This window comes from Kogia breviceps, chromosome 7 (assembly GCF_026419965.1).
Source record: "Kogia breviceps isolate mKogBre1 chromosome 7, mKogBre1 haplotype 1, whole genome shotgun sequence".
In the NCBI taxonomy this organism is placed as follows: Eukaryota; Metazoa; Chordata; class Mammalia; order Artiodactyla; family Physeteridae; genus Kogia; species Kogia breviceps.
This window is the reverse complement of record NC_081316.1, coordinates 66955805-66981730: the sequence shown is the minus strand read 5'-3', so window position 1 is coordinate 66981730 and position 25926 is coordinate 66955805. Positions and strand designations below refer to the sequence as shown.

The 25926-nt window shown below is 38.1% G+C and overlaps 1 protein-coding gene across 2 annotated transcripts in view; it reads left to right on the top strand.

Moving 5' to 3' along the window:
* The first annotated feature begins 1310 nt into the window (after window positions 1-1310).
* GUCY1A2 (guanylate cyclase 1 soluble subunit alpha 2) overlaps window positions 1311-25926 on the top strand; it is a 477302-nt gene continuing 452686 nt past the window's right edge. For both annotated transcript variants that reach the window (XM_067038547.1, XM_059070801.2), the window contains exon 1: window positions 1311-1963. In XM_067038547.1, the coding sequence (XP_066894648.1) occupies window positions 1679-1963 (285 nt within the window). In that variant the 5' untranslated portion in view covers window positions 1311-1678. The remainder of the gene's footprint in view (window positions 1964-25926) is intronic.

Genomic DNA, 25926 nt, shown 5'->3' with positions numbered 1-25926 from the left:
AAAGGTTTTATGCTTTGTCTGTTAAATTTAAAATAAATACAATCCAGAAACCTATCTCTCTTTACCTTAGAAGAACCTTTAAAAGAAAAACTGATTTTGCTTCTGTATCTCTGAGGAGCTAAAGCTCTGAACTTTTCTTTCCGGAGAAGGGGTGGGGAGCCTTCTCATCTGCTTTGCTGCAGGGGTATCACAGCCAGGGACCCTTATTTGCCTCCATCTCAATGTCAGAACAAATCCGAGGCTTTCCTGGAGCTAAAGCAAGCGCGGTGGGGACAGGCACTAAGAGCGGCTGTTGGTTTGCCAAGAGGCAAGCTTTGGAATGAAGCAGTTCCACCGCAAACTTGCGAGACCCTTAGCTTTCCGAGCAGCGTTTGTAGCCTAGTGCAAACAGATCGCATATTTGGTGCAAAGAGCCGAGAGAATGAAGGACAGGGGATCACTCCCCAGGTCCTAGGTAGTGAAGTCTGCAGAGGAACTGTCTCCAGGTCTGCACCGCCTGCAAACGCGGCTGCAGGTGGCAAGCGGAGCTGTCCAGCACCAGTGCAGAGGCGGCGGGAGCCAGGACCCCGGCGCGCCCAGGCCGGCTGATGTTCAGCAACAGGGCTCTCCCCTGAAGACACGCTGTCCTCATTCACTGCCTTCAGGCTCTGGGCTCGCTGCGAGCCCACGCAGCCTCGACAGAGGCGGAGAACACTCGTCCTCACAAGCTGCCCCAGCAGGATGGGTGCCAACATGTTGACCCTTCCTTTCCCTTGTAAGCGACTCCTTCGGAATGGGCGGACTGGAATGCTCGGCCTTTCCCCTTGGCCTCAGAAATTCCTAAATAAACTCGGAGGGAAAGGTCAATTATGGACCCTAAACCCCCACTTCAACATTCTGAGGCTTCCCCGAGGTGGCTCCAGAGGGTGGTCTTCCGTCCCCGGCCCCGCACCCCTCTCCCTTCCAGCGCCCACCAGGGCCAGTCTGCTCCTCAGCTGCCTCTTCCGTGGACGAGGGGTAGGGCATTTGGTTTTGGGGCCCTTTGGTCTGATCCATGTCAACGTGAGCTCCTCGGAGGAGGAGGGGACGGTGGGAGCTGAGGTGGCGTTCAGAGGACGGCGACGAAGTGTCCTTGTTGCTCCTGAAATGTGGCGACAAGCCAGGCAGACTCCCAACGAGTATGATGGCGACACATGATGCCGGCAGAGAGAGAGAGACCACGGAGGAGGGTGTGCTTAAAGGGAGAAGGAAGTAGGCGGGCAGCAATGGGAGAGAGGCGGGAGGAGAAGGGCGGGAGGAGCTAGGGGAAGGGGGGCGAGATAGGCGCGCAGGCGGCAGAAGCCTTTGCCTCCGCGACAGTGCGGGCCGCAGCCTCCCCGCCCTGCAGCCGCCGGTCACACACTCGCAGCCTCCCCGCGAGCTGCAGACCGGCCACAGCGATGCGCCGAGGCAGGCGCTGAGGTGGCGTCGCGCTAGCAGCAGCAGAGGCGGCAGGCACCGCCAAACGCGGGCGCCGGGTGCCGCGGCGCCCCAAGTTCCCGCCATGAGCAGTCGTATCTGGAGGCTCCGCGGCTCCGGGGACTCACTCCCAGCCGAGCACGGCAGCAGCGCTCAGAGGCCCCAACGCTCCTAACGCCAACGCCGCCGCCACCCGCGTCCCCCCCGCCGCCGTTTCGGCCTCCGCAGAGCCGCCAGCAGCATGTCTCGAAGGAAGATTTCGTCGGAGTCCTTCAGCTCCCTGGGCTCTGACTACCTGGAGACGAGCCCCGAGGAGGAGGGGGAGTGCCCCTTGTCTAGGGTCTGCTGGAACGGCAGCCGGAGCCCGCCCGGGCCGCCCGAACCCAGCGCGGCGGCCGCCGCCACCCCGACCCCGGCAGCCGCCGCAGCTACCGCCGCCACGGCTGGGGCCAGGAGAGCGCAGCGCCGGAGGCGGGTCAACCTGGACTCTCTGGGCGAGAGCATCAGCCGCCTGACGGCGCCCTCGGTGAGCGGGGAGAGGAAGGAGGGCCGCTGCGCAGGAGAAAGGAAGGGGATCGGGCAAGTTGGCGCCACGCTAGCCCGGGCGTGTGCGAAGAGCCCCACCGCTGGGGGGCGGCCGGGCCTTGCTCCGCCCGGCCTACTGTTCCCAAAGGTCGGGGCAAGACCCGCACCTTGGGCTCTGGTGGAAGGGGGCACTGGAGTACGGGAAAGGAGGAAGACTTCACTCCTCCGGGGTCTCCCGATTCAGAGGTCTGTCTGCCCACCTCCAAGCCTTGAACCCTCCTTCGTCGCGGTCACCCTGACGGCCCTAGGTCCTCCTTCATGCCCACCTGTTTTCTTTCCCCCAAACTTTCCCAGGCACTGTGTTCTGCAGTTCCCATTTCCATGTCTTTCATCTCTGGTCTCCAGTATCCCAAAGGAACTCCTACTCCCTTCCAGGAAACTCTTCCTCTCTTTTCCCACACTCTCTTGCTCTTAGCATGACCTTCTCTGACATCTTTGAATTCTGCAGGCTAACTGCATCCTATGTTGCATTCCTTTCTTCAAATCTTTGGGAACTGGTTGTCAGATACTTTTTTGAGTTGTCTTCTGATGCAGAAACCTCATCTCTTGTTTTCTTACTACCTCATATACTTATTTTCTTAGTCACTAGGCATTTATTGGTTCAACCTTCTCCTGTGAGTAACCCTAGTGTCTGGTTTTCTAAATCTGTCTGATATTTCTTGCACCCCTACCTCACCCTTCACTCTCTTTTCCCTGGATTCTTTAGTGCTCTCTCCCACATTTTTTCATGATTTCCTTTTATTAGGCCCTTCATAAATATCTGTTGAATGAATAAATGCCTTCCTAGCTCTCTCTAAACTTGTGCTCATTTAGGGATGTCTGTATCAGCAGTTCCAGGTGTACTCCAGACTCCCCTTGGTTCTAGGCATCTTTCCAGAGCACTTCTGCCTCATTCCTGCTCAGGCATTTCAGCTACTCTTGACTTCTACTCTTTGCAGTAATGCCAGACCTCTGTTTCAGTCTTTGACTGTATAAGCTCTGTTTTGAAGGAATTCACTCCATTGTACACAGAAGCCTAAAGAGACTCGGTGTCAAACCACCATCCACCTTTTATTCTCACCTTGATTGGTTACAAAGACTTCAACTACTAACAGCACTTTTACCTACCCATCTCTGAGACTTTTACTTCTTTAAAGTTTCCAAAATGAATTGGAACATTGATCTTGTTTGCCTACTCTTGAGTCTCCCTTTTGAAAGTACTCTTATAGTTTATGGTAGGACGGACCTGAGAAAGAATGGGATCCAGAGACACTGGGAACTGGTACCAGGCAATCCTACAAATATCCTGTGGCCATTGCATTAATGGAGTATGACCTTTTAGCAATGAAACTACTCTTCGGTCATCTTGCTTTTTTTATGCATTTCCTCTTCAATTTACCTTTAGCCACTTCTTTCATCGATAACCTAGGAAACAAAACTCAGAATGGGTTAGCTACTGTTTGCTATTCTTAATGCAAATATTTACCAGGAAGCATAATCTTAGGAACTATTTGATGTTGCAAATTGTTGAACATAAGCCTTTATAAAAGGAGTCCAGTAATCCTGTGCATCTGTAGTTTTATGTCAGTACCCAAAGCAACGTTTGTGCAATATACTAATTCTTCAGTATAACAGATTCATATCTAATATGATGATTTTACTAAAGATAATTATTAGTTTTTTGTGGGAATTGTTTTTATAATCCTGGAGTTTTCTTTTTCTTTTCTTTTCTTTTTTCAGAATTTACAAATTTCTAAAAAGTTGTGGCACTGCCTCTAGTAATGCCACTTTAACATAAGACTATTCTCAGCAACTTATGTGAGTAGATAAAATAAACTGAACTCAAGTATTTACTGCCAAAATAAGAGGTAGGAAATAGTCTCTGATTTTTACCTTTTATAAAGGTAAAATTTGAATGACTCTGACTCTTTGCTGGATAAAAAGCATATAATCAGATAATGGTGTTCAGGATAAGAAGTTTGAAATTAATTGTGATAATCAAAAATTTGCAACAGCTGTATGTACTTTCCATGCTATAATTCTTTACTATTTTGTTCTTTTTTAAAATTTTACTTATTTATGGTTGCACCAGGTCTTAGTTGCAGCAGGCAGCCTCCTTAGTTGCGGCTCACTGGTTCCTTAGTTGTGGCATGCAAACTCTCAGTTGTGACGTGCATGTGGGATCTGACCAGGGATTGAACCCAGGCCCCCTGCATTGGGAACACAGAGTCTTATCCACTGCACCACCAGGGAAGTCCTCTTTTCTATTTTGAAAAAGGTCTTTCAGCTGTTATGCTGAAAACATACATGTGAATATAGTGTAAACAATTCCAACTTCATAAAGCATGTATAAACAAATTCTCATTGGCTAACCATCATGTCACCAATAGAATTGGTAACAAAGGAAAACAGAGAGTATATTTCAAAGCAGCGGCTTATTTCTGTGTTCTCCACCCCCATTTTCTTTTGTTTGGCAAGCTAAAACACTGCTTCAGAAAGTTCCAGTAGATTCGTTCTCCTACATTGTCAGCATTCTAAACTTCTCTGAAAACACTTATGTGCTATCTAATGTCCTTTCATTAGAGCTAAACAACTTAATACAGGGCTTCCCTGGTGGCGCAGTGGTTGAGAGTCCGCCTGCTGATGCAGGGGACACGGGTTCGTGCCCCGGTCCGGGAAGATCCCACATGCCGCGGAGCGGCTGGGCCCGTGAGCCATGGCCGCCGAGCCTGTGCGTCCGGAGCCTGTGCTCCGCAACGGGAGAGGCCACTACAGTGAGAGGCCCGTATACCGAAAAAAAAAAAACTTCAAACAAACAAAACCCCAAAAACCTCTGAGAACAGCCATTACCAGAGTGTTCTTAGATGGAAATTTCTAGTTGTTTTGAGTGTTGCAAACTTTCTTGCATTGCTGTGGAAGCTCCTGTGTTCTTAGTGGTCTCATCGTGGAATATTGTCTCAATCACTGGAGATCTATTTGTTTTTTATTCAGGATAATTTGCAAGTAGGGAAATGGAAGTGAATTTAATAAATACTAGGATATTGCCAAGTAATTCAGCTAGTAATTTGATCAATGGAATATTCAAACTCCATTTTTTCATATTTTAAGAGTTACTTTTAGGTTCATTGATGTTGGCTACAAAGATTATAATACTTTCATACTATTTTAATAATAAAAGTAAATTGAATTCATAAAATTGAAAAAATTCTGGAATTCAGGATACCACGTTCTCATTCATTGTGCCTTGGACAACTAAATACTTGTATATCACTGTGCATATTACTTTTACTGTCTAGGATCCTACTCATCTGTAAGTTATTATATTTAGGGTCCCTTCCTGTTCTGACAGTCTACGAAGACGTATTGTCAAGCTTTCAATAAACTGTCACAATGGCATATGAAATAAAAAGCAAGGACATATTACTATGAGTTTTAAAACTGAGGAAAGTAAATTACTTTTTTAAGTAGGGGCATCAAAGTACTAGTTATTCCACCTAGTTGTTAAAAAAATATTTGAGGATCTGCAATGTGGCAAGTATTGTGCAAAGCACTGGTGATACAAATGCCAAACAAAACTTTCCCGTTTTTTGACCTCATGGAACTTCTTTAATTATAGATTTTATTCTAAGGAAACTGTATTGAGGTAAAATATAAGAACTCCAATTGTTGAAGAGATGTCTAGGGGAAGTTTTATTTATCATCCACTTTGGTTAGTTTTGTTCACTATGAATCTCTGGGGTGCAGCCATAAAAATAAAAATAATCCTAAAGACCTGGCTGAAGATGCATATATCACTTATTACATTATTTATTTTGAAATAATTTACTTGGGAACACATATGGAAAAACAGTTGGGGATTTTATATCAAGGGTGAATTTAGGGTCTCATTTATTTCCATTTTATGTTTATAAATGAGAGTTGCTTAGACCCCTCTCATTTTGACATTGGTTTTGGGTTTGCTAATGTCAGCCTGTCAGTGGAGATATTCTAGGAGACCAACCCAGGGGCAAGTGTCAGAGAACTACTAGCTGTTATAACATTACAGATGGCTTTGAAGACCTCAGAAGCTATAGAGAGCAGAATGGCAGGAAGAAAAGTAACAGAACTGGAAGGATGGCATATAAAGGGAGGAAAGCTACTTACATAGGGAATAGTCCAAGAAACAAAGAACAGTGAGGAAAGAAAAAGGAAGGGAAGCTTGAATTCAAGTAGCAAAAATCCAAAAACTCTTTCATTATTTTTGGAAAGGAAATTGCATTGATACATGCCTATGAAAAAGTGAAAGGACATAAAAAATACATATTTAGCGTCTCCTAGTATTAAATAAAATGAACTTTCTGATGTGTAAAGCCTTAAATAAAACCTTAGAAATTGTGAGTGTAACTAACATGTAAATAATGAAAAATATATAAAATATAGTTTTGAGGTTATATAGTTGATAAATTTATGTGTTTTAATTGAAATTTTAAAAATTTGGGGCTCAATATGGGTAATAAAGTTCTTAGCAATAGATTCATTAAAATTAAAAATCAAACAAAATGTATTCCAGTAGTTCAGTGTTTTCACTTTTGTAGAAATTAGATATGATCTTCTGAAATCAGAATTTAATGGCCATCTATTGCTTTTTTCTACCTCATCCCTACTTATCAGAAACAACATGGCAGAATTGAAAGAACAAAGATTTGAAGTTTGACAGAAAAATTGAATAACTCCCTGCTACCCCTTGCTATATGTAAGGCCCTGGGAAAGCCAACTCCTTCCTCCTCAGAGCCTTAGTTTTCTATTTTGTGAAGTAGGAATAATGACTACCTTATAATTTGTTGTGAAAGAGGAGGAATATTCCTTGTAAAAATTTCTTGAACTCAATAAATGATAGTTTCAAGTTGAGATCCATTAACTACAATCAAATTTGAATGCCTCCAAATGATCTAAAATTTTTCATTTTTTCTCAACAATTTACTTGCTAGTAACCTTATTAAAAGAGTTCATAGGTTAACTGATGTCATGTACCTAAAAAAAAATTGATAAGGAGTTAATTTTGTTGGCATTGTCCAGTCAATCCATTAAAATAACTAAAACTGGACTCCCTTTTTGGCTCCTTGGCTATGCCTCATGTGTGTACACACGTATATGTAATCATTGCAGATTCAAACATTTCTGTCAAACTGCTGAATGTTATGTGGCAGTATGAGTACCACAACTATAAATTCTATAAAAATACTAGAACATATATATTTGGTAGAATATGGGTATTTCACAACAAATTACTCTTAAATTAGGAAAAAAAATAGGTGAAAGAGAAACTGCTTATTTCACTTGCCTGAGAATTTCAAGAGTTCCCCATCCATTGTGTTCAAACTAATTTGTACAACTGTTCAAAGGTTTATGCTGTGAGATGCAAGAACCACCTAGAGGGGTGAGAGAGGGAGGGTGGGAGGGAGGGAGACGCAAGAGGGAAGAGATATGGGAACATATGTATATGTATAATTGATTCACTTTGTTATAAAGCAGAAACTAACACACCATTGTAAAGCAAATATACTCGAATAAAGATGTTTAAAAAAAAAAAAGAAAAAAAAAAGAAGTAGAGACACAGATGTAGAGAGCAAATGTATGGATACCAAGGGGGAAAGATGGGGTGGGGGTGTGGGGGGAATTGAGATTGACATATAAACATTATTGATAGTACATATTAAATAGATAACTAATGAGAACCTACACTATAGCACACAGAGCTCTACTCGATGCTCTGTGGTGACCTAAATGGGAAGAAAATCCAAAAGAGAGGGGATGTATGTGTATGTGTAGCTGATTCACTTTGCTATACAGTATTATACTCCAATAAAAATTATTTTTTAAAAATTTAAAAAGGAATTATCCAGCTAATGACTTCTACATTTTGTGTACTGCACTCTATTCTTGTTTGGCTACAATCTCAACTGTTAGCCCTTCTTTTTTTTTTTTTTTTTTTTTTTTGGTGGTAAGCCGGCCTCTCACTGTTGTAGCCTCTTCTGTTGAGGAGCACAGGCGCTCCGGATGCACAGGCTCCGCGGCCATGGCTCACGGGCCCAGCCGCTCCGCGGCATGTGGGATCTTCCCGGACCAGAGCACGAACCCGTGTCGCCTGCATTGGCAGGTGGATTCTCAACCACTGCGCCACCAGGGAAGCCCTAGCCCTTCATTTTAAAGATAAATTTTGACTATGGGAAATGACATCAGTGATTATTAGTCTATAGGTAGAGGTGATGTGATTATATATTCCTTTTTAGTATATAATTTATCTACCTTGAAGTTTTCTGAGATGTGTGGGAAGAGTACCTGAGTGCTATTGTTTTTCCCTTCTATATCATCATTGCTCTTTTCATTCACTTTTGTTTTATCTTGTTGCCTCTATGATAGGGAGCTGAAGGTAAAAGTTTAAAAACTTACATGTTTTATTGAATATGATAGTAAAATAAGTGGGTGATCTCTAGATATAGACATTGTTAAATGTGAATTTCACACACATCTAGGAAGAAAAAAAATTAAGTGGCATAAGTAGGGAGAATGTTTACAAGGGCTGACTAGGTTTTCTTTGCAGGCCCTTATTTGATGCATGAACCAGTGATTAGGTCAAAATTCAAAGTTCCTCTATTTAATTTCTTACTCTAATCTTGATACTCTTATGTTTATCTTGTATTTAGCATGGTACCTGATACTTAATGGATTTTCAATAAAATGCTCAGAATAAATGAATGGATGTTCTTATTTAATTATCCAATTATATTATTTCTTTTTTTGTTTGATTTTTTTTCTGTGTTATATTTGGTTCAATCAAACAAAATATTTAGATTTCATAACCAGCCTGTGAGAGATACTTTCAAGTATGCAAACCTGTTTGACTTTTACTTACACCTGCCATCTAAAGCAAAACTTCAGAATAAAGTTGTGTTAAAAAGAGAGCAGATGGAAAAGTATTCTTCTCCTGGAACTCCTTGAGTGGCCTATTTATATTTTAAGAAGTTAGGTAAATGTAACTACTCTCCTCACATCTCCAGTATAAGTCTGCTTATATTTTCTGTACAGTTCTCTCTCAGGTGAGAAATGTTTGTCAGCAAGTAGGTTACTGTCACCAAAAATGCACTGCTGGGAGATGGAATGAAAAAATCTTGCTCCTCAAATATCACTTCAGGACAGGATCTGAATATCTAGAATTATGAGCATCTCATAAAGTTGAAAATTCCAGCTTAGAGTAATTTAGGAAGTAGGGGAGCTGGAAGTCTCTTTGAAGGCTGGAGATTTGTTGTGGCTGTTGTGGGGAACTGAGAAAGAGTGAACATTCTTATAAATAGAACAGTGAGAAATCACTTCCTGTACAGCCTTTATTTGAGGCATATTAAACAGTTCTTCATCTTATCTAGTGGTTATCAAACTTCAGTGAACATAAGAAATACCTAAAGGAAATCATTAGAATGTAGGTTCTAAGCATAGTTCACTGTGCTATACAGTAGGACCTTGTTATTTATCCATTCTATATATAGTAGTTTGCATCTGCTAACCCCAAACTCCCCCTCCATCCCTCCCTCACCCTCCCTCCTTCTTGGTAACCACATGTCTGTTCTCTATGTCTGTGAGTCAGCTTCTGTTTTGTAGATAAGTTCCTTTGTGTCATATTTTAGATTCCACATATGAGTGCTATCATATGGTATTTGTCTTTCTCTTTCTGACTTACTTCACTTAGTATGATAATCTCTAGGTCCATCCATGTTGCACAAATGACACTATTTCATTCCTTTTTATGGCTGAGTAGTATTCCATTGTATATATGTACCACATCTTCTTTATTCATCTGCTGATGGACAGTTAGGTTGGTTTCCATGTCCTGGCTATTGTAAATAGTGCTGCTGTGAACATAAGTGTGGATGTATCTTTTTGAATTATAGTTTTTTTAAAAATTATAGTTTTGTCTGGGTATATGGCTGGGAGTGGGAATGCTGGATCATATGGAAACTTTATTTTTAGTTTTTTGAAGAAACTCTATAGTGTTTTCCATAGTGACTGCACCAACTTACATTCCTACCAACAGTGTAGGAAGGTTGCCTTTTCTCCACACCCTCTCCAGCATTTGTTATTTGTAGACATTTTTACTGATGGCCATTCTGACTGCTGTGAGGTGTTATCTCATTGTAGTTCAGATTTGCATTTCTCTAATAAATAGTGATGTTGAACATCTTTTCATGTGCCTGTTGGCCATCTGTATGTCATCTTTGGAGAAATGACTGTTTAGGTCTTCTTCCCATTTTTTGATTGGGTTATTTGTTTTTTAGTTGTTGAGTTGTATGAGCTGTTTGTATATTATGGAAATTAATCCCTTGTTGGTTGCATCTTTTGTGAATATTTTCTCCCATTCTGTAGATTGTCTTTTTGTTTTGTTTATGGTTTCCTTTGCTGTGCAAAAGCTTGTAAGTTTGATTAGGTCCCATTTGGGGTTTTTTTGCTTTTATTTCTATTGCCTTGGGAGACTCACCTAAGAAAACATTGGTACTATTTATGTCAGAAAATGTTTTGCCTATGTTCTCTTCTAGGAGTTGTATGGTGTCATGTCTTGTTTTTAAGTCTTTAAGCCATTTTGAGTTTATTTTTGTATAGGGTGTGAGGGTGTGTTCTAACTTCCTTTATTTACATGAAGCTAACTTTCCCAACACCACTTGCTGAAAAGATTGTCTTTTTCCCATTGTATATTCTTGCCTACTTTGTTGAAGATTAATTGACCGTATGTGTGTGGGTTTATTCCTGGGATCTCTATTCACTTCCACTGATCCATATGTCTGTTTTTGTGCCAATAATAAACTGTTTTGATTCTTGTAGCTTAGTAGTACTATCTGAAGTCTGGGAGGGTTATGCCTCCAGCTTTGTTTTCTTTTCCTCAGGATTGCTTTGACAATGCTGGGTCTTTTATGGTTCCATATAAATTTTAGGATTATTTGTTCTAGTTCTGTACAGAATGTCATGGGTAATTTGATAAGGATCACATTAAATCTGTAGATTGCTTTGGATAGTATGACCATTTTAATAATAGTAATTCTTCTAATCCAAGAGCATCCAAGAGAATATCTTTCCATTTCTTCAAATCATCTTCAGTTTCCTTTATTAATTTTTTATAGTTCTCAGCAAGTCTTTCACCTCCTTGATCAGGTTTATCCCTAAGTATTTGATTTTTTGGATGAAAGTCTTAAAAGAGATTTTTTTTTTACATTCCTTTTCCAATATTTCATTGTTAGTGTAAAGGAATGCAGCTGATTTCTGTATGTTAATCTTGTATCCTGCTACCTTGCTGAATTAATTTGTCAGTTTTAGTAGTGTTTGTGTGGAGTCATTATGGTTTTCTATATAGCATATCATGTCATCTGCATATAATGAAAATTTTACCTCTTCCCTTCAAAGTTGGATACATTTTATTCCTTTTCCCTGTCTGACTGCTCTGTCTAGGACTTCCACTACTATGTTGAATAGAAGTGGTGAGACTGTCATCCTTGTTTTGTTCCAGAATTTAGCAGGAAAGCTTTCAGCTTTTCAATGTTGAGTATTATTTTAGCTGTGGGTTTGTCATATGTGGTTTTATTATGCTGAGATATGTTCCCTCTGTACCCACTTATGTGAGAGTTTTTATCATGAATAGATGTTGAATTTTATCAAATGCTTTTTCTGTATCTATTGAGATGGTCATGTGGTTTTTGTCTTTTCTTTTGTTGATGTGGTGTATCACATTGACTGATTTGTGTATGTTGAACCAGCCTTGTGAACTTGGGACGAATCCAACTTGGTTGTGGTGTATGGTTGTTTATATGTTGTTTGATTTGGGTTGCTAATATTTTGTTGAGAATTTTTTCATCTATATTCATCAAAGATATTGGCCTGTAATTTTCTTTTTTGGTAGTGTCTTTGTCTGGTTTTGGTATCAGGGTGATGGTGGCTTCATAGAATGTCTTTGGGAGTGTTCCCTCCTCCTCAATGTTTTGGAAGAGTTTGAGAAGGATTGGTATAAGTTCTTCTTTGTGTGTTTCATAGAGTTCACCTGTGAAGCCATCTGGTCCTGAACTTTTGTTTATAGGAAGTTTTAAAAATTATTATTATTACAGATTCTATTTCACTTCTAGTGATTAGTCTGTTCAAATTATCTATTTCTTCTTGATTCAATTTTGTTGGGCTGTATGTTTCTAGAAACTTTTCCATTTCTTCTAGGTGTTCAAATTTGTTGGCATATAATTGTTCATAGTATTCTCTTATGGTTATTTGTATTTCTGTGGTATTGGTTGTTATTTCTCCTTTTTCATTTCTTATTTTGTTTATTTGGGTCCTCTCTCTTTTCTTCTTGGTTGGCCTGGCCAGAGGTTTGTCATTTTTGTTTATACTTTCAAAGAACCAGGTCTTGGTTTTATTCATTTTTTTCTATTTTTTAAATATCTCCATTTTTATTTATTTCCTCTCTGATCTTTACTATTTCCTTTCTTCTGCTGACTTTAAGCTTTGTTTGTTTTTTTTTTTTGAATTCTTTTAGGTGGTAAGTTATGTTGTTTATTTGAGATTTCTCTTGTTTTTTGAGGAAGGACTGTATTATGAACTTCCCTGTAAGAATTGCTTTTGCTGCATACCATAGATTTTTGTATGGTTGTGTTCAGAGGGTCTAGTTTAATAACTGTAGGAAGAGGCCTGGACTCTGTATTTTAAACAAAAAGCCAAGTGATTGCTAGGCCCACCAAAGTTGTGCTTAAAGGTTACTGAATTACATATCTCCAGGATCATTGATCTAGGCTCAGTGAGCACTGTATACTCATTTTTTGGAAAGAATGATCCTGGAAGTGGCTCCTTTGGAATGATTGTATCCCAGGCAATTATTGTCTTAATTGGAACAGAATAGAGGAGGTGTCTTGGAGACACACCTTATTGCTGTATCCTTCGTGTTCAAAATAATTTTGTTAGCTCTGTGTTGGAAAATATTTGAGGTTTAACCATTCTTAGTTTTAATTATTTGTGGACTCTTCCCATTTTTCCTGAGGATTCTCCCCTAAGTTTATGTTTAGTAGGTCACAAGTCATTGCTGTATGTGCCCTGTGGCCTCTTTACTCAAAATAAAGAAACAGCTATTCAGAAATGTTGGGGCTGATAGAGAAGGGAGAAGAAGAGCTGTTGTGATGGTCAATCTGACATTATTATCCATATCTGTGTTTTTTAGAGCAAGATTGACATGACATTTCACAAATATGCCATCAAGTGCTTCATTTTGAAGCAATGACTTGTTCACGTGCCAATGAAAATTTTTTTGAAAAGGTGAAGAGAGAAAGAAACATCTAGATGGAGAAGAATTTTTTTGCCTAGAAAGGAAGCAAAAGGAGGTTCAGATATCAAATTATAGAACCACCTCTCAAACCCTACCAAAATGTGACAAATATAACAATGGTTGCTAAACTCTACATCCTTAGCCAATTAGTCTTTCTCTCATTCAGTGGCTAAGGTGGGTAGAGGTCTAGTTGAAGTCTCCAAATAAGTGGTGATCCAACATTTGAAGAAATTTGCATTTGCAGAGAACTCTAGAACCAACCTATTATGAGAGGAGGCTGTCTGTGTGGAAGTCCTGAGATTACCTTAGTTGGAAGTCCTTGAATCCACTTGACTCCTTTTCCATTCACCATACTATATTTGTGAGGTGTGAGTCTGCTGTGCCCAGTGGAGGAACTTAAAATGTTCTTAAAAAAATGCTTCCATTCCTTGCTGCTTTATACCTCTGCTTATTCATGCACGGACCCTTCAACTTAATATTGGGAGAGCATGGCTTTTCTGATTAGTTTTGTGCACACACAAACACAGACACACACATACTCAGACACATCTGTCCTGTTTTCTGTTGCTGCATCTCTTCCCTATAGAATACTAAGTTATTGCTCAGACCTGAATAATGGGACTTATTGTGTTGACAGGTGATTTTGGTTTATTCTGCCTCCTTAAGACAGATATCTATGCATGCCCATGACTAGCAGAAAGTCTGATTTATAAAGGTACTCAATAAATGTTTGTTAAGATAATGAATAAATGATTGCATAAATTCCTGTGTAGATTGTGGTGTATCTGGTAATGCTCTGTAGGCTATGGTGATTTTGTGCTGTCATATTTTATTTGATTACTGTAATTGTTTTGTTTGTAGATTTTTTTCAGACACAAATAAGTGTAAAGATAGTTAAAGCATTTGTTTTATAATGCTTTAAGATTAGAAAAAAACCTCCCTTATTGGATATTTTATTGGAGCTTCACAATAATCATTAGATTTTTTGCCAGTTATCTTTAACTTTGGTTATTATGATTATCAGAACATGCCCATAGACATAGTATCTATTTGGGGGAGCATACGTGCTGCCACTTATAAGTGTCTTTATACTATACAGAGACAGTATTTCTACCATGCTTTTCTGTTCATTATTATTTCAGTGTATAAGAAACCTTGTGTTACCAAACATTGTATTAAAAATCTCTACAAGCCAGCACATCCACATATCTATCCTTCAGATATCATTATAGACATAATGATGTTACTGGAGGGTTAGAGTCCTTGAGAAAAGTGGTAAAGTTAGAAATTATTGATTTAAGGAATGGGGGAGAAAACTGAACAGGAACAGGTTAATGTATTATTGGGTATTTTTTGAGGGTCGAGCTGAGGGTGACAATAATGAATTTGTAGCCTAAACTGAAAGGATGAGTATGACTTGGAGAGGTATAAAATGGTGAAAGTATTTATTGTATATTAAAAGGCCTATATGTCAGATTGAGTTTGAGCTATTAGGGGGCAATTTAATGGAGGAGGGTTAGGGTTATGTCTTGGGAAGTAATGAGAGTGAATGTCAGATGGGGCAGATTGTAATACTCAAAGGCATTTCTAGCCTTCCTGTATTGGACAGAGATCTGATGTTAAGCTTATTTAATATATATCTGGGTCCTGTTCTTTCACTATTCTTTCTCATAGCATAGATGATTGGTACCACAGGTCCCCATCTACCAGACTGATGACTGGTAACTAGTTGGTCTTTGAGAAACTCAGATCTAGCTTCTTGATTACTATATACATTATGTTTTAAAAGTTAGAACTAATACTTGAAAAATAAGAACATTCAGTTACATCATTCAATGCATTATTTATGGGCCCTAGTTGTTACACAGTAAAGTTACCATGGCTCATACTTGGTACATTGCTTCTTGAGTATGAGAGCCTATGGGATTTAGAGTAATGGGTGGCTACCAAAACATTTCCTAATGTATTGGAGAACATAGCAGATTGGTTTTTTTTTACCTGAAAAGGTAAAAATTAGTTCCAGTGAATCAGTCTAAATAAACAGTCTAAATAAAACATATGCAGTATCAATTTGTGAGTAGGTGAAGTTCAATAAAGAGCCCTTAAGAGTTAAACAATTTTCATTTTGTTAATCAGTTTTTGATAGTCCCAAAGACTCTCCTGTGTGTTTCAGTGCCTCAGTGTCATCATTATGAGTCAATTATCACTGTGCTATAGACGTGTGGACATCCTGGTAACTGGAGTGATTGATTGATTGATTTTTTTCATTAATTTTTCCTCCAGTTTTTTTGAGATATAATGGACATACAGCACTGTATAAGTTTAAGGTGTACAGCATAATGATTTAACTTATATACATCATGAAATTATTACTACAATAAGTTTAGTGAATATCCATCATCTCATATGGATACAAAATTAAAGAAATAGAAAAAAATAATTTTTCCTTGCAATGAGAACTCTTAGGATTTACTCTCTTAACAACTTTCATATGTAACACACAGCAGTGCTAATTATATTTATCATGTTGTACATTACATCGCTAGTACTTGTTTGTTTCTTAGTGATTTGATATTTCTATACATTTCAAAATGATCATCATGATAAGGCTAGTTACCATGTATGTGGAGTGTTTTAGATAATCAAATGCTTTACAATATGAAATTTCCTCTACATAGGAGCACTAAGAAACTAAATGGTCCTTGCGGTCTGAAAGAGTTAAGATGCGTGCTCGGTTTCTCCTCTTCCACCAGGGAGTCTCAGGCAATGGGAGGCAAATTAAGCATGATTTAAAAAAAGGTTTCGTTTTGTTTTTTTAACTTTTAGAGTTCTGTGTATAATTTGGTTAATGTGCTTGTCTTGTTTTTTCTTGAAAAATGCCTGTTAGTGTATGTGTGTGTGCAGGATGGGTGGGGAGAAGGGCACCGGTGGACAGAGGCTACAACGCAATTAATGCTGCCTTCTATTTTTGGTTTTAATTTTACTTTGGGGAAATAACTTTTCTGGCTCTGTTTCCCATCTCTGAAATCAAATGTAATAAGACTTTTTTCTTACTCAAGGGTAAATATGTAGTAAAATGTGAATAGTGAACTGAAGACAATGTGTCTGTTATTAATTGCTTCATCATGCTGCTATGCTGATTGCTTGAGGACTAAGGCATTGTTTCAGATTCCTTCACTCTCTACATTCTGGGAAAAGAACAAGTTGTAGAGTCAGACACGAACCCTGGTCATTATATTGTGAATTCTTGGATAATCCTTTATAAGGCTCATTTTCTTATTTATGAAATGAAGGTAATAATTTATAGGATTATGAAGATTAAAAGTATAATGCAGGGCTTCCCTGGTGGCGCAGTGGTTGAGAATCCGCCTGCCGATGCAGGAGACACGGGTTTGTGCCCTGGTCCGGGAAGATCCCACATGCCGCGGAGCAACTAAGCCCGTGAGCCATGGCCGCTAGGCCTGCGCGTCCGGAGCCTGTGCTCTGCAACGGGAGAGGCCACAACAGTGAGAGGCCCGCATACCGCAAAAAAAAAAAAAAAAAAAAAAAAAAAAAGTATAATGCATACACAGTAATTGGAATACAATAAATGATCAATTAATTTTGGTGGCTTTCGTTAACTGCTTCTTATCAGCATCTTACTGACCTGCATATTGTAAATCACATCTCCTAGTAACTTGAGTTACCTCCAGCCACATCTTTTCCGAAACCTGTAGAAATTTCCTTCTTTATGGTTGTTGCTCAGCATTCTCCAGCTTTTTATGGGAAATATTTTTTAACTATCTTGGGTGTACATTTCAGAGTTATGAAATCTCCCAGAAATTCCCTCCCAGAAATCTTAAAAATAAACATATTCTTACTGGTCACTTGTTTATTCACTCATTCCCTTACCCCTCACATTCACTCATTCAGACAGCATTTATTTAGCAAATGAGTACTTATTGATTCATTAGCATGCACTCAGTATGCATTAAACACACACAAGAAGTGGGGCATTCAGACAGAAATTTGATACGATCCATTTGGATTTAAAAAATGTAAAACTGCTTTTTAAAAATTACCAAATAATGTGCATGACAGCTATTTCTGTCCCTCTTTTTCATCCTATCCCAACCTTTCCTTATTTGGCCTATGAATATATGGAGGACATATGGACAAAGGAAGGGTCTGTATGTAAAAGATCAGTTGAAACTGTAATGAAGATGATGATGCTAGTAATAACAACTGCTGATTTACCATGTGCTGGGCACTGTACTAAATGCTCTACACATTTTATTCTATTTTCATACTCACAACAGTAATGCAGGAGTGATGCCTTACTATGGTCTACAAGTACCAAGAGACTACCTCTCTTTCCTCACCTCATGAACTCTAATCTACACTTACGGTTCTATAGTACACTCTTTGAACATTCCAGGAAAGTATTATCTTGCCTCAGGACTTGTGTTCTATATCCCCTATGTTAGAAATACCCCCTCAGTCCAGTTCTCCACATGATTGGCCTTTTCTTGGCTTTCAGATTTCAGCTCAGTGTCACCTCATCAGACAGTAGCTCTCCCCCACCCACCATTCTCTTTAACATCATTGTTTATTTCGACCAGCACTCACTATCAGAAGTTATCTTTTTATTTACTTACTCACTTATGTATTGTCTTCCCTCACTGTAATTTAAGCTGTGCCAGGGCAGGAACCTTGTCTGAGTTGTTCATAGTGGTTTCTGTAGTGCCTAGAATAGTCCTGGCTAAAGGCAGGTTCTCAGTACCTGTTTATTGACTGAATGAACATCATTTTGAAAGAAGTCTTAGTACCTAGAAAAGAAACAGCATAGTTAAAAAAACTTACAGGGTAGAAGAAGAATTAACATGTGTTAGGCAACTACTGGGGATCCAGCATTGTTTTCATAATATGTATCATTGAATTTTCAAAATAGTCTTATGAGAGATTGAGAGAAGTTGACTTGCCTGTGATCACAGTTAATTACTTACTGATGGAGAATAAGTTTAGAATCTTGGTCTGTTTAGCTCCAAACTCTATTTCTTCCACCGTATTTGTATATTTCACCCCTCTGAGTATGGTGGACATTGTGATGTACTGCCTAGATGCCCCTACTTTAGTAATGATGGACTTACTTCCCTAGATGCTAGGAGTGCTGCTGACAGTGACCCTCAGATGTCAGTCTCCTATATGTATTGCCTGGAGTGAAAAGAGATGCCTTGCCCAACGTCATTCCCCATTCCAGTGACTAATCAGCATATGGATATGAAGACTTGCCCCTTTTGACCGAATTCAGCCAACTTTGAAGGTAGAACTCCACGTAGGGTCAGCGGTGGTCTCCACTGAGACAGCATCACAGTCCAACTTCTTCCTCTTTCATGGGTATTGATCCCCAGAGTACCCCTTAATAAGCTTTCTGCATTCTAATCTTCTCAGAGTCTGCTTCCCAGGGAACCCTGCCTACAATAGTGTGTTTGAGAATTGTAATGGCATTAATAAAAGTGCAAAAATCAGCAATGGGAAGGTGGTATTTGGAAGGAATATAATGATAAACTTGGATTTAAATTTAAATTTAAACTTGGATTTTTTGAATTTAGGTGCAAATGGTTGGCTCTGGACTGTGAGTTCTTTGTGAGCTTGCTATTATTGGTTCACCAGCCTCAGCACACTGCATGTCATATTGTAGACAGAAGACTCAATAAATAGAACATTAAAGATTTAGCATTGGAGTTTGGGTGACAGTTCCTGGAGGTAATAGCAAATATCTTGGAAATTGACAAGCCGTCTTATTTAAAGAGAGGAAAAATAAGAACAGTAGAGAATTGAAAAGCAGTATAGAAAAGGGAATCAGAAGAATGTAGGTGCTAGGATGCTTTTTTATTTGGTTGTGTGGTGGAAGGTGACTGGAGAGCAGCTGGAAGCAAGTGTTGTAATGGTTGATATTTGAAAAATGTGAATTTAAGACTGGTACTTTCAAACCCAGTATGAATGAGGTTTCTGGTGGCCTTCAGAAGTGATGCCAGTCATGCAACTGAGAAGGAAACCTGTTTAATGAGATTTAAAGAGAGAATATATGATGATATATATAGGATATCATGGGCATAAATTTGTCTTCCAAGACATATGACAATACAAGTAAAGAGAGGTAACTGGCAGGGCCTGTGAGGCCAAATCAGTTTATTAAAGAAATGGAAATTCATGTCTGAAGGTAACAAAGTAGTCAAAAAAGCTGTAGATGGATGAGATAAATAGAGTTTGGGAAAGGATAGAGTTGATTTAGAGCCATTCTGTAGCTCCTTTGCCAAAAGTAAGGACGCTTATTTCTCTGTACACAAGGGGAATACAATATGGCATAGTAGGAGTATAGTGCAAAGACAGCTATCAGATTTTGGTTTTATTTACACCTAATTTATCATGATCTTATATTGATTTTATCACTATAACTCATTGGTCAGTAATTTTGTGAAATTTAAATTGCAGTTCTCTAAGTATATCTTAGCTATGGCAGCTACACTGACCATGGGATGTCAAATGAGGTCTGAAATGTTAGTAATTCATTCTTCAGAAATTTTGTATTTAAACCATGAAGTGTATATTTTTGTTTATATTCCATTGTAAATCACCTTTTGAAAACTTCAGATTTACTCTTATTCTTCTAAAGATAAGACTTTGTAAATTGATATGCTGGTATTAGCTTGTTCTCTTAGTTTTAAAGGTAATTTGAGATACATATTTTATGTATATAACCCATATTCTTACCATCACTGTGTCTGATATGACTTTGTTAAGCATTGGACCTCTTTTTGACATTGATGAAAAGGTCACTAAAGGAAGGAACTCTTGAGGTATTAGGAGCCAAGTGAATAGGACTCTGTTGTTATACTGAATATATTTTACACAGTTGAAAGGTGGTGTGGAAGGCAAAATAAGGCCAAACAAGACATACACAATCAAACGGTGCTTCTTGGCCCTCTCCCTTTTCATTCCTGGGGGAATTTTACTCAATTTCAGCAAGCAAGGATTTTTGTCTATTTTTATATACTTCCACATCCCACGTCTACTAGTGCCTGGCATGTGGTAGCCGATCAGTAAGTATTTGTTAAATGATTAAATTTAGAGTGAATATAAGGATTTTTATTCTAACTATACTACATAACTATACTACACAAATAAGAAAGAAGTAGGATGATAAATACAAATACATTTTAGAAAAATAAAATCAGTAACAGGATCAACAAAATAGACAAAACATATTATACAAATGTAAATAATTATTATAGCTTATTATCCTTTATTCCTTCATCATATATTTACTATACACCCTCTATACATGTTTGACTTTATTGTGTCCTGAGCCAAAACATAAGATCTATGGAGCACAAAATGGCTCTAGTCATCTGCAGCGTTAAAAATTAAAAAATATTTTATTGGATTTTTATCCAGTATTTTACTGGATTTTCCTTAAATACTCTTGTAATATACTATGCTAGTCAACTTACATTATATATTAGGAAGTAAGAATAATTTTTTTCTACATGATCTAAATATATATATTTTAAAAAATTGACATTAGTTTATTAAACAGATATTTGTTGTTGGCCTTTTCTGTGCCAGGAATTTGAGATGTCTCAATTATAGAAAATACTTAAAATCTGCACTCCTCACTGCCCTCCTCTCCCCCGTTAACCATTTTTTCTTGTGATTATGTTGCAAACATTTCAGGGATAAAATTTAAGAAAGATTTTGTCTTTCTTCCAACCTCTTTTTTGTATAAAGTTTTCCCAAGGGAAAGCAAGAACTTTTGGAAGAAAAATTCATATTACCCCAACAGCAAATTTAGGGAGTACCTGTTTGTTGCTGCACTAGTGAGAAGCCTGTCATCTCAATGTAGTAAGTTTCTGTAGATCTCAACAAGAGAAAAATATATCTCTTTTAATGCCTGTTGACCAAATTCTCAGTTCAGGGTTACTCTGAGCCTGTCTTCCAATTTCATTTTTTCCTTGTGTGATTGGTTTAATTTGCGTATGGGAGATAATTTGATTTTTGAATGTTGTCTTACAAATATTTGGTTTCTAACTTAAGGAATTTATTTGTTTTCAGAAAGGAAAGAATGCAGAGACCCTTACAAATTGTATTTTTATCATATATTTACAGATATAAACCTGAGTTTAATAGCATTTTTGAAATCTATATGTTTATCTGTCTATCAATCTATTATTGATTATATAGGTCAGAAATGACTCTGTCTGATTCTGAATTTAAAAATTTAATTCAGTAGAAATCTGGAGTAGGTATACTTACTCTCATTGTGTCTTTTTAAAAAAAAATTGCCACAGTAATGAAAATGTCTTTTGCCTCCTTAACAAAGAATCTGCCTCCAAAGGCATTTATTGTAAGCAGTGATAATGATGAGATGATTATGTTGTAATGGAACAGACTGAGGGAAAGAATAAATTTTAGCTACATATTACTATAATTCCATATGAAACTTCAGGCAGATATGAGGAAGTTTCTAGTGTGGTTGCTGGTGAAGGAAGATTTATTGTTTCCTCCTGATATAAAGATCAATTAACACTTTGTAGACATGACATCATTTGCAAGCTATAAAGCCTCTCTTTTTTTCCCTCTTATGTTAACTCATTGCCATTATAAACACATTTCAAAGAAAACCAATCTTTCCTTTTGTTCTGAATTAAGTTCTTTCTCCAAAAGTGTGCTTGCAAAGTACAAACCTAACTTTTCTGCTGAAAGAGAATGGGATAGATTCTTCCACAGCTTGCAAGGGGCTAACTGTGAGAATTGTGGTGTGTGAGGCTGCTGTCTGCTGGTTCTTTAAGCACTTAGGCAGTTGTCTCATTCAGCTGCATTCTTGGGATGGGAGTGGGGGAGGATGGAGGAAATAAAATACTACTTTAAGTTATAAATGTAATTTTCCACCATTAACTTAACATTCTTGACTACTGAGAAATATCTCAGTCTCAAATACATAGTTAACATAGATACCCAGTTATTTTGATTATAGCAATGGGATATATTAATCAATGGCATTAATGATGACTGTAATGAAATTAACAATTCCGTTGGATATGTAGTTGGAAAAAGCATTTTACTACAAGTTACCCCAAGAGACATAATTTTTCAAAGAATACACTTTCAAATGAAAATGTTACAGTTATAAAACTATAAAATATGAATCTAAAAATAAGATCAGAACAACAATTTTTGCCATTAGATAAGGTTTCAGCCACTTTATGTGATCTATATGTCAAATCAAGATATGCCTGTCTAGAAACATCTTAAAAACCTAAAGTAACAAAGTTTATTATTTTGCTCTTCCAGAGTAACTAGCAGAAACAAAAGCAGTCATTTCAATGTCAAGCATATCACAGTTTCTGCCTTGGCATTTTATACTAGTGTAAACTCTGATATATTATGAATTAAGTTTGAGAAAAAATTGTAAAATATTTACTTTTGGTAGTCCTTATTCTCAATCTCTCTCTCCCCCCTCCCCATCTCTATCTCTATCTCTTTCTATATCTCTTTCTCTATCTATCTCTATCTCTCTTGATTCCTATAGCAAAACCCCTAGCTGCAAAAATCTGCTATGGGTCTCTCCCACCAGACAAATTGGAATGTGTGCATTTTACATACTTTATGTTAAATTATTAATTGAAAAGTACTTCTTTTTATTTTAAGCGCCTTTGCAGGAGTGAAAACTAAGTTTTGGAGGGTGCCTTGAGGGGATGGAGAGGATGGGCATAGCTCTCTTGGTGCTCCTAAAATCAAATTTGGTGTCTGGCTCCACAATGCTCTGACATATATTGACGACTATATGGAAATGTGTATGTCTGGGCACTTCTTACACAGCCATATGAAGATCTCTGTAGACATAGTAAATTACTTAATATTTTTGGTCTGTATGAATGATGTAGATATATTTGTGGATAAAACAAAATAATAATATATAGCACCTTTGATTATGTGGCATTACACTTATTAATTTTATATCAAACTATTTTCTGTTACTTTTAAGAACTATTACTGCTACTTCAAGGTTCATTTAAAAGAAGACCCATAGGACTAAATAGGGCTTATGTTGTCCTTATATTTTATAATGCCTAGAGATTCCAGAGACTTGTTACTTAAATGAATAATTTATGGATTAATATGTATTATGCCAATTATGGATGCCCCTGCACTGAATTTGCCTTGGAAATTCCAATTAAGAGCCCTTATGCATGCAAGGAAATTAAAATGATTTTTTAAGACTGAAAAATGGTGAATGATATCTAATTAGTGCCTTGTTCCTAAGCATAATATCATTAAAACTGTCTGTTGTTTGGTGTGAATGTGTGTACATGATTTGTGTGGGTCAACATTTGATATTTGTATAGCTGAATGCCAGAGCAAGATATTTAAAACTCTTATAGTATTCTAGAAAGAATTTGAGAAAAAAAACACTGTGCCAGAAACATTTCCCCTCTTTTGTAGGCAACTGTGCTTACATCATTTTAATGTCTGCCCCTTTTCCTCTAATCTTCTGTTAGGTAGTTAAGACAAACAAACGGCTAAGAAATACTACATAGATAAAAAATTTGGTTCGAATGTGAGCAAGTTTAATGTTCTTTGCTGGAGGTCTTCTACAATGACCTCTATATCAATTCACATTATTATAACCAATTTTGTGATAAATAGCTTATTTTGATTAGTTAGTTTTTAGTGTGAGCAGATTTGAAGAGAATTTTGAAAAACCAGGGGCTTTCACCAGATTTTTTTTTTTTTTTTTTTTTTTTTTTTGGTACACGGGCCTCTCACTGTTGTGGCCTCTCCCATTGTGGAGCAGCACAGGCTGTGGAAGCACAGGCCTAGTGGCCATGGCTCACAGGCCCAGCCACTCCATGGCATGTGGGATCTTCCCGGACAGGGGCATGAACCCATGTCGCCTGCATCAGCAGGCGGACTCGCAACAACTGCACCATCAGGGAAGCCCCAGATGTATTTTTTAACATCTAAAAATACGAAACATTAGTGACATCATTTTTTTTTCTTCTTGATTTTCCCCACTTCAGGACTATGAGAGAATGATGTGCTAACCTATACTTTCCATACAGAAAAACCACAAGAAATAAGTGATATCTATTTAGAGCTTACAAAGCATGTTTTATAATACTCATTTCGTCACCCTAATTCACTCAGGAAATGTATGAAGTAAGGAGGTCCAATTTAAGGATGGGGAAACCAAAGCCCAGAGGGGAACAGTAACTTGCCTAAAGTCAAGAAGCTTGTAATCACCTATTTTAGTGCCTGGTTTTCCTGTTTCAGATCCTAAGCTCTTTTCACCATGTTGTGTCTTTCAACATGTCCATGAATTGTTCAATAAGCAATTTAGCAATATACAATATTGTTCACATAGATTCCCTATTTCCTATTTTGCTTCCCATATGTTTCATACTTTGTGACTTGCAAGTGGTGGCTGATAGCAATTTCCTGTTGGTTTTCTTGAACCCTACCTCCTGTCACCAATTGTTTAGTTCCTGAATGTGCTGTGAGTTCATATAACATAGACCTGTGTTAGAAATGACAAAGTGCTCTTTCTTCATCAGGGCTCTGTCTCTAGGCTGACATAGTTTGCCTGTCCACTGTCATGTTTGTATGTTCCAGGCTCCCAAGGGTGAGGCACCTATGAACGGAGTGACAAAAGCCATCCTCAATGCCAAAAGCTTAACTTATGCTGCAGAGTCTGGGGACAGCAAAGACATTACTAGTCCTATGATTTCTGAACATGAAGGAAGTCATGATTATCATAGAAATAGTTATGTTCATAAGGTTATACATTTCACAGTTCATACATAACTATGCTGTAATTAAATAATTTACTAGAAGGAATGAGGAAGCAATATAATAGATATTATACAATGGAGTGATACTTAGGTTAAAAATGTGCTCAGGTAGAGTTAAATGAAAAAAAATAAGACTTTTCATGTCATTCAGTATTAGTATTCTTTGACTTGCATATTTTTTCCAGAAAGAAGTGTGATTATCCTGTACCTTTAGCTTAGGAATGTAGTTCATCATAAACATTGATGACATGGCAGTCATTATCTGCCAAACATCTGCCTACTAAGCAGGTTTCATATCTGTTTGGATCAGCAGATTATAGTCAACAATAGATCTGATTATATTTAGACCCTTGTTGAGTTTTATCTTCCAAAAGAGGTTGAAGCAGTAGAGCTGAGCAGAACAATCCCTGGGTAGTATTTTGATGGTTTCGGCATATTTCAGCGTCTGAAACTTTTAAACTCCAAGGACTTGGGCTTGTCTGAGTCCTGAAATATTCAGACTCTTAGCCACTGACTGGGTAAACAAAATGCCCATGGCACTTTGGTTGATGTCTGAATGACAGTTTACTTTTTCAAAGTGAGCAATAACTGTGAAATGAAGCTTACTACTCAAAGTCTGCATGGTGAATACTTTTCTTACCTATTCAGGCTACATGAGGAGCCAAGTCATAACCAAAAGTTTGCTTTAATCCACGGAGAGCCAGAGCAAAATGAATTTCATGTCAAATTCTTTAATCCAGTTTAAGGGTCTATCTGGTTGTAGGGAAGGCCTTG